Source organism: Coffea eugenioides, chromosome 9, assembly GCF_003713205.1.
Source record: "Coffea eugenioides isolate CCC68of chromosome 9, Ceug_1.0, whole genome shotgun sequence".
NCBI lineage: Eukaryota > Viridiplantae > Streptophyta > Magnoliopsida > Gentianales > Rubiaceae > Coffea > Coffea eugenioides.
Window position 1 is genome coordinate 15,847,318 of NC_040043.1, and position 11,828 is coordinate 15,859,145.

Consider the following 11,828-nt stretch of genomic DNA (forward strand, 5'->3'; position numbering starts at 1 on the left):
AAAATATTATCAATAATTATTTTTTTTTGGTTCCAACTTTTTCTTGAAGTACCAAAATTTATTGAATTTTCTATAATTTCGTTTTCTTCAAGAATTGGCTCTTTAGGAGCGACCTTTTCAGGAGGTTGAATTTTGTCACTAATTATTGATTCATCTACTCCTCTTTTCTTTCAAGAATTTTTATTTTTGGAATCAAGAGGTCTCCCACGCTTCAAGCGTGCTTTAGACTCATTTAGCACTTATAATTTGTCCTTCAGGGATATCAATTTTAACGGGAGCATTTTCAGCAGGAATATGTGATTTAGTAACTCTTCTGGAGTCGTTAAATGCATCCGGTAATTGATTTGTAATTCTTTGCAAATGTATAATCCTTTGAACTTCTAGTTCACATTCTTTAGTACGAGAATCAAGGAAATTCAACGATTTTTTCCAAGTAATTTCCTTTTTAGGTTGATTTTTATCTCCCCCTAATGTCGAAAAATATGATTCATCAAAATGGCAATCTGCAAATCTCGCAGTAAATAAATCACCTGTCAATGGTTCCATATACTTAATAATTGAAGGTGATTCATATCCGACATATATCCTCAATCTTCTTTGGGGGACCAATTTACTACGTTGGGGCGGTGCAATCGGGACATATACCGTACAACCAAATATTCGTAAATGAGAAATATTGGGCTCATAACCAAAAATTAATTGTAGGGGAGAATAAGTATGATAACTTGTCGGCCTAATTCTCACAAATGTTGCTGCATGTAAAATGGCATGTCCCCAAGCAGATGAAGGAAGTTTAGATCTCATCAACAATGGTCTAGCAATTAATTGTAGCCGTTTAATAAGTGATTCGGCTAGACCATTTTGTGTGTGAACATAAACTACAGGATGTTCAACAGTTATTCCAATGGATATACAATAATCGTCAAAAGCATGTGACGAATATTCACCAGCATTATCTAGACGAATTTTCTTTATTGGATAATTTGAAAATTGTGCTCGCAATTTAATTATTTGAGCAAACAATCTCGCAAACGCCAGGTTGCGAGTAGATAATAAACATACATGTGACCATCTAATTGATGCATCAATTAACACCATAAAATAGCGAAATGGTCCACATGGTGGATCTACAGGCCCACATATATCACCATGAATTCTTTCTAGAAATGTAGGTGATTCAGTCCCAATTTTAGTTGGTGATGGTCTAATAATTAATTTCCCTTGAGAACAAGCAACACAAAAGAATTCATTGGCTTTTAATACTTTTTGATTTTTCAATGAGTGGCTATGTGAATTTTTAATTATTCGTCTCATCATTATAGATCCGAGATGTCCGAGACGATCATGCCAAACCATAAAATCATTAGGAAGAGTAGACTTCTGGTCTATTAGGTGATGAATTTCAATTGCACTAATTTGTGCATAATATAACCCAGAAGAAAAAGAAGGTAATTTTTCTACTACACATTTTTTCCTAGAAATGATACTTGTGATTAATAAAAATTCACCATTTGTCTCAGTCATTGTCTCGATATGATATCTATTTTCGCGAATATCTTTAAAATTTAATAAGTTTCTCCGAGACTTGGGAGAGAATAGTGCATTATTTACAATAATTTTAGTCCCTTCAGGGAGAAATATAATGGCTTTTCCGGAGCCTTCAATCAATTTTGCACTACCACTAATGGTATTAACATTTGTCTCTCCCATTTTCGAACAAGAAAAATATTTTTTATTTTTTAATATGGTGTGCATAGTAACACTATCAATGAGACAAATATCATCATCACCATTATTTAATCCCAAATATTTGACATCCATTTCTTCTTTAGGAAGAAAATTTCAAATAAAAATAAATATTAATAAAGATACGAAAATAAATCTTCAATGGAAAGGAAATTATATGAAAGATATAAAGCATCATAAAAATATCTAAATAATCATGAGATATTTGTTGACATCTTCAGGATGCTCAAAAAAATCGGCTACATCAAGGTGTGTCATATCAGCATCATCACCATCATCATAGTCATTCTTTTGATCAATGAAATTTGTCTCAACGCCTTTGTCTTTCTTGTTCAATGATGCTTGATAGAGGTTAACAAGATGTTTAGCCGTACGACAGGTACGGGACCAATGACCTTCCATACCACACCGGTAGCATTTTTCTTCATAAATTTTTTTTTCTCCATTTTTCTGATCGTAGTTATTTTCCCTCTTTTGAGAAATATTTTGTTGTTTGCCCCGGTTATAATTTTCACGGGGCACAAATTTACTACGATCACGTCCACGGCCACGGCCTCCTCCATGGCCACCTCTACGACCACCTCCACAACTTCGACCAAAATTTTGAAATTGGGTCGCATTCGCTTCGGGGAATGGACTCACACCAGTTGGTCGGGACTCATGATTTTTCAGCAATAATTCATTATTTTGTTCAGCCAAGAGAAGACATGCGATAGAATATTTTTTAAATCCTTTCTCTCGATATTGCTGCTGCAGGAGCATGTTAGAGACATGAAAAGTAGAAAATGTTTTCTCTAACATATCTTTATCAGTGACTTTTTCGCCACATAATGGTAATTGAGAAGTGATTCTGAACATGGCTGAATTATATTCGTTGACAGATTTAAAATTTTGCACCCGTAAGTGAAGCCAATCATATCAGGCTTTTGGAAGAACGACCAACTTCAGGTGGTCGAATCTTTCTTTCAAATCTCGCCAAAGGACAAGAGGATCTTTGACAGTAAGATACTCTATTTTTAATCTTTCATCTAAATGATGACGAAGGAAAATCATAGCTTTGGCACAGTCTTGGTTTGAGGATTCATTTTTTTCAACAATAGTGTTACCAAGACCCATTGCCTCAAGATGAATTTCAACATCTAAAACCCATGATAAATAATTTTTTCCAGAAATATTAAGAGGTACAAACTCTTGTGTTGTAAGATTAGCCATAAGAAATTGAAATAAGTTTTTGAGTTAGAATTTTACCTTAGAATTTTCTTGAGCAGAATTTCGACAAAATCTAGTGCTTCATCTTTGTTTAATGTAGAGCCTCCGTTTTCACCTTTTGCTCAAAAGTAGAGATCTCGTGCTGATAACGTGTTGTAAAACTAATAAATTACTATAATATGAATAGAGATATTAGAGAAAGAAGTAGAGAAAAGGAGAATGATATCTTTTTATTTCAACAAGATACAAAAGTACTCCAAAGGATCTCAATATACCCATATATATAGGCACTACAAGATTAAAGGTATATAAATCCTATTAAACATCTACTACTACAATAATATGAAGAAACCTATGAAATGGTTTCTCCACTACATGAATAGATTTATGAGTTGTAACTTCTATACATAATGTAGTTATAAATCATGAGTTAAATCTCTTGGGAATACAAAGGGACATCCACATTTTTTTGTTATTTCATAACAAAATTGGTTTATTCTCTCTCTCACACTTCTTCCCTTCTATTTTGCTCTATTTTCCACTTCCCTCTTTGCCCAAATTCCCGTTGGCCATTCCTTTTTGTCTAATATTCTTTCTCCAATTCAGGACCAAATTTTGTCTATCATTCCTTGCTGGTGTCTATCACCCTTCCTTTCTCTTGTTCTTTTTTGTCTATCCCCATCTCCTTTTTCAAGTGTGATTAGGCTCATCATTTTTTTTTCATTTTTGCAATTTCTTTTGGATCCTGGAGATTCTATGGTAGAGGATAGTTAGCTTGAGGATATTATCCCTTCATTGGTTTCTTCTATAGATAATCGATATTTGGAGGCAATGCCAACTTGTGATGAGGTGAAGTCTGTTGTATTTGAAATGAATGGAGAGAGTGTGGCTGGTCTGGATGGTTTCAATGGTTGTTTTTTCACTTCAACTTGGGATATTATTTGGAAGATGTGGTTAAAGCTGTAAAGATTCTTTTGCGGGAGCTGAACTTCTAGTTTCGTTTTCAGCTACTTTAGTATCTCTTATCCCTAAGGTATCTTCACCTTTATCCTTTTCTGAGTTTCGACCAATTAGTTTATGCAACTTTGTGTATAAGATTATTGCAAAATTATTGGCTGTGAGGTTAGAAAACATTTTACCAAGAATCATCTCCCCACAACAAAGTGCTTTTATTAAAGGTAGATTGATCTCTGATAATTTTTTGTTGGCACTAGTGTTATGATATTAATCGAAAGGTCAGGGGCTCAAATGTGATTCTTAAGTTGGATATGGCTAAGGTGTATGACCGGATGTCTTGGTTTTTGTTAATTTTAGTGATACGTATATTTGGTTTTGGGGAAGTAAAGTTGGATATGAATTGGCATATGATTTCTTCTCCAAAGTTTTCAATTTTGGTAAATAGAAGCCCTTTTGGTTTCTTTTCCGCTTCTCGTGGGATTCGGTAGGGGGGTCCATTGTTTCTTGCGCTTTTTATTATTGGTGCTGGGGTTCTTTCTCGGAGTCTTAATAAGTTGCTTGAAAATCCTAAATTTGTTCATTTTGCTATTCCTCTTGGTTGTCCGCATATCAGTCATTTGCATTATGCAGACGACATTCTAATTTTGTCTAATGCTGGAAAAAGTCTTTGAGATGTGTATTGGATGTTGTTCGACAATATCAAAGGATGTCTAGTCAACTTGTTAATGCACCTAAAAGTTGTTTTTTACTTGGCTCTAAGGCCTCTAAGTTGCGGGAAAAAATTATTTGTGAAGTAACGGGATTTTCATTTAAACTTTTCCCAATTAAGTACTTAGGATGTCCTTTGTTTGTGGGGAGAAATTTGAAGAAGTTTTATTCAAAGTTATTGGATAAAATTCTGTTTCGGGTGAATTGTTGGATGAACAGGTTACTTTCCGTAGGGGGTAGGGTTATCTTGATTAAAAATGTTTTGGCATCATTTCCTTTGCACTTGCTAGCAATATTGACTCCACCTAAGGGGGTGCTATGTCAAATTGAAAAGATTTTTTCGAGTTTTTTATGGGGTAATGGTGTGTATGGTTCTAAATATCATTGGATTTCTTGGGCAGAGTTATGTTTCTCGGTGGATGAGAGTGGAGTAGATTTTAGATCGTTGCAAATGCTGGTTAGTACCTGAGGATGCTCACCTCGGCAACCCCCGCTTGGCCGAGGTGAACCCACCTCGTCCCTCATCGGAGCCCATCCGTGTCTTGGGCACATTCCCTAAGCTCGGATCGGATCCCTAGTCTGCCGTGTAGGTGACCTCGGCACCTTCACCTCAGCTGCACGCTGATGATGTCAAGCCACCTGACATCACCAGGGATCAGTGCTTTATCTGAAAAGCACTGTAGCACTTAATGACTACTGCGCAAGACCCCGTCATCCAGCCCAGGCGGCTACAGTGTCAGAGTCAGGCCTGGTAGGAACAGAGTCGTAATGGCAGGACATGGGTCCCACCGACATAAGACCTCCGTCCTGCCCTCCACTCTCTATAAATACCCCTCATGTACTCCTAACAAGTAAGCATACTGTTCATTTGACAATACTACTGCTTTTCTCTCGTTCTCATACTAACTTGATCGTCGGAGTGATCCCAGGGGAGAAGCCCCGCCATTCACTTCGGACACGAGGATACACCTCACCTCATCTCAGAGGAGCCTGATTCTGGTCGGTTCAACTACCCACCAAAAATCACCTCTTCAGTACCTTTTCTTGTAAGTTATGGTGGAGGATCAGGCGCTTTGATTCACTTTGGGCTACGTTTATGAATGCCAAATATTGTTTACTTAGTCATTAGCTTGTGTCTGCAACTTCACCTATTTGGAAGAGACTGCTTTTGGTCAGGTCTCTCGTGGAGATACATGCATTTTGGGATATTTCTTCTGGAGGTGTGGATTTTTGGTGGGATAATTGCTTAGGTTCTAGGCCTTTGGCTTGGAGGTGTCTTGTTCTTTCTACAAGTGTTCCCATTAATCATTATATAATTAATGGTGACTGCGATTGGAGGTCTCTAGGGTCTTTGCTTCCCCATTTGGTAATTGAGGAGATTAAGGCGTTGCATTTTTGTTTTAGAGAAGAGCAGGATGTTGTGCAATAGTCCATGGTTTCTTCTGGAAATCATATATTAACCTCTGCTTATGAGTTGATGCTTTCTCCTTGGCCAAAGTCCTTTATTTTTGGAATGACATGGAAGTCAGATCTTCCTATTAAGATTTCATTTTTTATGTTGCGTTTGTTAAAAGAGAGGCTGCTTATAGATGATATCTTAAATAAATTTAGTGTCTTTGGGCCTTCATGTTGTCATTGTTGTTTATAGCTTGTTCAGGAGACACTGAATCATATCTTCACTTCGGGGATATGGCAGGTTTTGTTTGGAATTTTTTCCAGACAGGTGGTCGTATTTCTAATACTTCCCCTTGTATTTGCGGTCGTTATTTTTCTTGGTGGTTACTAAAGACTCATAGTAAATTTGCTAGATGGATTTTTACATTGAAGCCTCTGTTAATTCTTTGGCATTTATGGAAGAACTGAAATGGGGCTCATTTTGGTTTGGGTCCTTTAGCTGGGAAGCAGATTTGTAATCGTATATCAGAGGAGATTTGCTTGCTGTTTTGTGCAGCTTTTCCTCAAGTGCGGTTTGGTGGACATAGTTGGAATCATTTGTTGAACTTTGTACATTCGTTTTCTTTAAGTTTGTCTTGTTTATTGGTATGGTGGAGTTCACCAACTACTTTGTCAGTAAAATTGAACGTGAATAGAGCTTCAAAGGGGGTAATCCCGGGAGCGGCGGTGGGAGTGGTATTGTTCGTAATTCTGATGGGAAGTGTTTGTTTGCATTTTTAGATTTCTTTAGGCTGAGACTGAAGCACTTCTTCTAGGACTTCGGTTATGCAAGCAATTTGGTTTATCTCACATTATTGTTGAATTAGATTCCCAAGACTTGGTTGAAATTTTGAAGGGTAATTATGTCATGCCCTTTTCTTTGTGGGCTTATATTAGGGAGATTCGGTCATTGGAAGGTTTGGTGCTTTCACTCCAATACTATTTTAGAAAGGCTAATTCTGTTGCTGATAGCCTGGCAAATCATGGATCTGCTATAGGTCATTTTCAGCTATTTTCATCTTTTAATTCTTTGCCTCGAATTACTAGGGGTTTATGTAATTTAGATAGGTTTGGTGTGTGCAATTTTTGCTATACTCTTGTTAAGAGGTGAAGGTCTGTCCTCCTCTATCAGTGTTTTTTATTATTTTAATAAATAAAATGGGTATTCTTGCTAACGGCTTATTAAAAAAAATTCATATATTAGAAAATTGGATCATGAGATTGGTCTTGGGTGCTCGTTCGTGGGTTGACAATTAGAGAAAACCCTTAATTGGACAGAGGTCTGAATGAGAGATTCTACCAAATTTGTGGGTATTGACAAAGATGAAAAAAAAAATCCTACCAAATGCAGTGATTAGGGGAAAAAGTCTTATCGAATTGTTGATTGTGGTTATTTTCATGGTGAAGTTTGATCAAAGCTGAAGCTAGGGAGGCCAAGAAAATTAGATAGAGAACAAAACATTTGTGAAGGTACGTAAATTATTTTCAAATTGCAACAATAAATAGGGAATTTGTCAATGGTGAAAAGTTTAAAATTTTGCACACATTGAATACTAATGAAGAAAGATTGGAATAATGGAGAAATATGTTAAAAAGTGTAACTTGGACGATATTCTCAAAATAAATTTTGATACTGGTTTGTCAAAAGAAAATAAGAAGAAGGCAAAATTGTTTTCAAGATTATGTCGAAATCTATGGTTAGAGAATATTATATGAGAGTCTTTATTGATTCTCAATTATCTCAGTTGTTCAGCTCAGATTCTTTTATATTTTGATGGAGTTTACATATGAGTCTAATCATAAGTCAAATTCGTTTGATGTGGCAAGTTGAGTTGTAAGAAAATGTGTTTGTTGATGATGGAGAAATTTGTAAAAATTTTTTATATGATTGAAGATTTTTATTTGCATATTTTATTTTGGGTGATTAAAAAAGAATTTATCAGTGAGTGCATTATTTGGGTATTGATGAAAAAGAAATTATTGAATTTACTTGTGAGGTGGATGAATCTATTTGCAATTATGGAAATGAAAATTTTTATGGTCCAAATTATTGACAAAAAGAAAGGCATGATTTATTGGTTATTGAAGATTGTGATTATCATGTGAGAGAAACTATGGTGGCTTTCGTGATAAATATGTCAACATGGATGAGTTCTTCGATCGAGTAGAATTAGCTACCGAGTTTTGTGTAAAGTACAAGTATGTTCCAGTCTCACCGATAAAGATGAAGATAAACATTAAATTGGAGTTGTGAGTTATACTGTTACAGAGGATGCAATTATAATTCAAACTTGTGATAGCAGTAGAGATAACTATATTAAAGAGCTTGATTTAAAAGAGGCAATATTGGAATAATTAAACTAAGCTATTTGTCGTTAGTCCTCTAATCAAAGTTGAAATTAAGAAAGAATTTGTCGTTTTTTACCAGCAAGATACATTCAATCACAGGAGAAATCCACCATTCTTTTCGGCAGCAATAACATTCATCACTTTAAATCATTCAAACTATCTTTTGATTGCAACTGAATCTGGATGCTCGGCAGCAATTGGAGGTTTCCAAAGTCCAAGACAAATTGCGGGTAACTTCGCATCTTAAATCTTTTGAGAATTTGTGCTGGTCAGGGTCTATATTGCTACTGAAAATCATTGGGGGCTCTATGTTCTGGTGCTGGAAATTCCTGGGATAGTCAAGAGATTCTTCAAATATGTTTGACTATTTAAGGTTTATTTCATGCCTGCCATACGCTTGAGATAATGCCTGAAGGTGTTTCTATCGACCTATATACTCTTAATTAGTTGCCAAATCGAAGGAATTGGGAGAACAACAACATCAACCCGATTCGCTGAAATCTTTGCACGAGCTAGTTCACGGTCCAGAATTCTTTTTTTCTTCGTTCACGATCTGAACAGGAAGAAGCCACAAGATTTTGAATCTCATTTCCTACCGGTTGTTGGTAAAATTTGGGAGTTCATTTCTTTCCAAACTTCATGAACCGTAAGAACTTCAGTTTTGCCTAGTTTATATTTGATAATATGCCTCAATGAATATTAAGCTCTAGAGAGTCTAAGTGGACGGATAGCCTATTGTTTCCTCTGGAGAGCTACGGCAACTAGATTTTCTGTGTTTGGTACTGTGGCTCCATGGCAGCCATGACCCCCCCCCCCACCGCAAAGGGGGGGTCACACAGGCTCTCCGCCGTCCTTCACGAAAAAGTCATTCTCGGCTTTGTTTGCACAACCCTCTTCGCTGGAGGCGCGGCAGGTTCAGGCAACGTTGGCTACTCATCGGAGGGAACCTGCAGTCGTGTTCGATACAATTCAAAAACGAGGCAGACTTTCTTCGGGTATGGGTTAGGAATATATGGTACGTGCATGGTTGCCCTATTAGAATATTTAAGTGGTCCTCCAAATTTCATGTGGATCGGGAATCCTCCCTAGTCCCGGTGTGGTTTAGTTTACCGAAGTTACCGATTCATTTGTTCGACAAACAATGCCTCTTCCATATTGTTTCCTGTCTCGGCACCTCGCTTTTCGTAGACTCCGCTACGTCTTCATTTTCTCGGCCGAATGTTGCTCGTGTTTGTGTAGAGGTTGACCTATTAAAATCATTGCCGGCGAGGGTTTGGGTAGACATGGGAGATGGTGACGGCTTCTGGCAGCCTCTGACCCAAAAAACTTGCCCAGTTATTGTGGTCATTTCTACCGTCAGGGCCATGGTGAGGTGAACTGCCATGTGAAGCACCTTGAACTTCGGCAGCCGCTGGTGGAGAAGAACCAGAAAACTGGATCGGGTGGAGGTCGAGTGGAAAAGGGGTTGCAGGAGGTGAGTGCTTCTCTTCCGGACTGCTTGGAGAAGGGGTTGTAGGTCTCTCCCCCTCCAGTGGCTCCTGTTGTGGATACTACTGACATAGATGGTGGAGGAATGTCTGGTTTGATCTTGGTGGAGGAGCCACGGGTGTTTTTGGCTTCGAGTCCAGCCGGCGGTGATACAGACTTGGTACCAGCGCATCGCGAGACTCAGACGCCTACGGACCCAGCTTCGACGCAAGATGGGCTGACTATTTTCCTTCCTGGACTGGTGGAGGAGGCGATAGGGGCGGCGGCAGATCGGCTAATACATGGGTTTGCTGAGCAGGTCGCTGGCGAATCAGATGCGGGCGATTTTGATACTGGCGTTAGGAATGCGGCCTCTGTCCTGGTTGCTGAGGTCGTTCCATTAGCGGAGGCTGAGAAGGTAGGGACGGACGACCTGGAGGAACAGGTTCAGGAGGAGGTGAGCACTCAACAGCAAGCTATGGTTGCAACCTTGAACTTATCTCCTCGCAAGGCTGGCGTGCTAGATGATCCGCCACTGGAGGATAGTCGGAAGCATTTGGATGGTCCGATCACTCGTCGTCGCTTGAAGAGAAATGGTGGTTCAGCTTCGCGAGCTCTTACAGCGCAGCGCCATGATTAAGTCACTCTTCTGGAATGCTCGAGGGGTGGACAACGCTCTTACGATAGCTCGACTACGAAAGTTGAAACGCATGTACCACATCTCGTTGATAGCTCTCTGTGAGCCGTTGGTGGGTCGTGAGCATTTGGATATTGTACGCCGAAAATTGGGTTTCCCGTTTGGTGTTTCGAATATTGAAAGTAGAATTTGGATATTCTTTGATGCTGAATACAAATGTGACATTGCTGTGGCCTCTCCTCAGTTTCTGGCAGTGAAGTTTACCCATAGCTACTTTCGGTGTCCTTTTATTGCGACTTTTGTCCATGTACCGTGTGCCCTGGAAGAACGGGAGCAGCTCTGGCAGCAGTTATTTCGGGTAAGTCAAATGGGTGTCCCAACAATCTTTCTGGGTGACTTTAACGTCATTGCTAGAGCAGAGGAAAAACAAGGAGGTCGCCGTTCCGATATGTTGAGGCGGAATCATTCTTAAATTTCACTGAGGAAGCGGCCTTAACGGATTTGGGTTTCTCTAGCCCCAAGTTTACATGGTGCAATAATCGCCGGGGGAGGGCCGAATATGGAAACGTCTGGATCGAGCTCTAGTGAATCAGATGTGGTTGGACTTGGCGGTTAACACTTCAGTGACGCACTTGCCTAGAGTGGCTTCGGGTCACTCTCCGTTGCTGGTCACTTGCTCTCTTGCCGTCGGCAGTGGCCCACGCAGCTTCCGATTTCTGGAGATGTGGAGGTCCCATAGGGAGTTTATTAATATGGTTCACAAGGCTTGGGAGGTGGAGTGTGAGGGCCGCCCGGTTAGGGTTTTACTTTTGAAATTGAAGGCTGTGAAGGATGTTTTGCGGCTGTGGAATAAGGAGGTATTTGGAAATATTTTCGATTGCGCCCGGGAAAGGGAAGAGCGGGTCCTTTCACTGGAAGGGTCTTTGGAGACTAACCCAACAGAGGAGGGTGAATGTCTGCTTACCCAAGCGCAGTGTGACCTCAAGGCAACTCTGCTGCAGGAAGCTAGATATTGGCGTCAAAAAGCTTGTGTTCGATGGCTCAAAGAATGCTAACACTAGGTTCTTTCACGTCCAATTTAAGCAGCAGTGTGTGCGTAGTTATATACACCGTATAAAGGATATGAATGGCATATGGATAGACAAGCAGTCCCGGATAGAATCCATGGCGATTGAGTACTTCTCTGAAGTGTTGGCGCAACAAGCACAAGTTCCAGTGGATCATTCCCTCCTAGTGGTATCAGAGCAAGACAACGAGGCTCTTCAACAATTACCTACTGAAGATGAGACTCAAAGAGTGGTATTCCAGATGAATGGGGATA

At 39.2% G+C, this 11,828-nt stretch overlaps 1 protein-coding gene across 1 annotated transcript; it reads right to left on the bottom strand.

The window, feature by feature from the left end:
* Window positions 1-1,932: 1,932 nt before the first annotated feature.
* Window positions 1,933-2,604, bottom strand: LOC113782318. Its single transcript, XM_027328210.1, has one exon. It carries the CDS (start codon window positions 2,602-2,604, stop codon window positions 1,933-1,935), a length of 672 nt encoding a protein of 223 aa, XP_027184011.1.
* Between the last annotated feature and the right edge of the window lie 9,224 nt (window positions 2,605-11,828).

Bases quoted from the DNA above. Each gene is read 5' to 3' on its own strand.
- LOC113782318 (XM_027328210.1), bottom strand. From the start codon at position 2,604: ATGTTCAGAATCACTTCTCAATTACCATTATGTGGCGAAAAAGTCACT.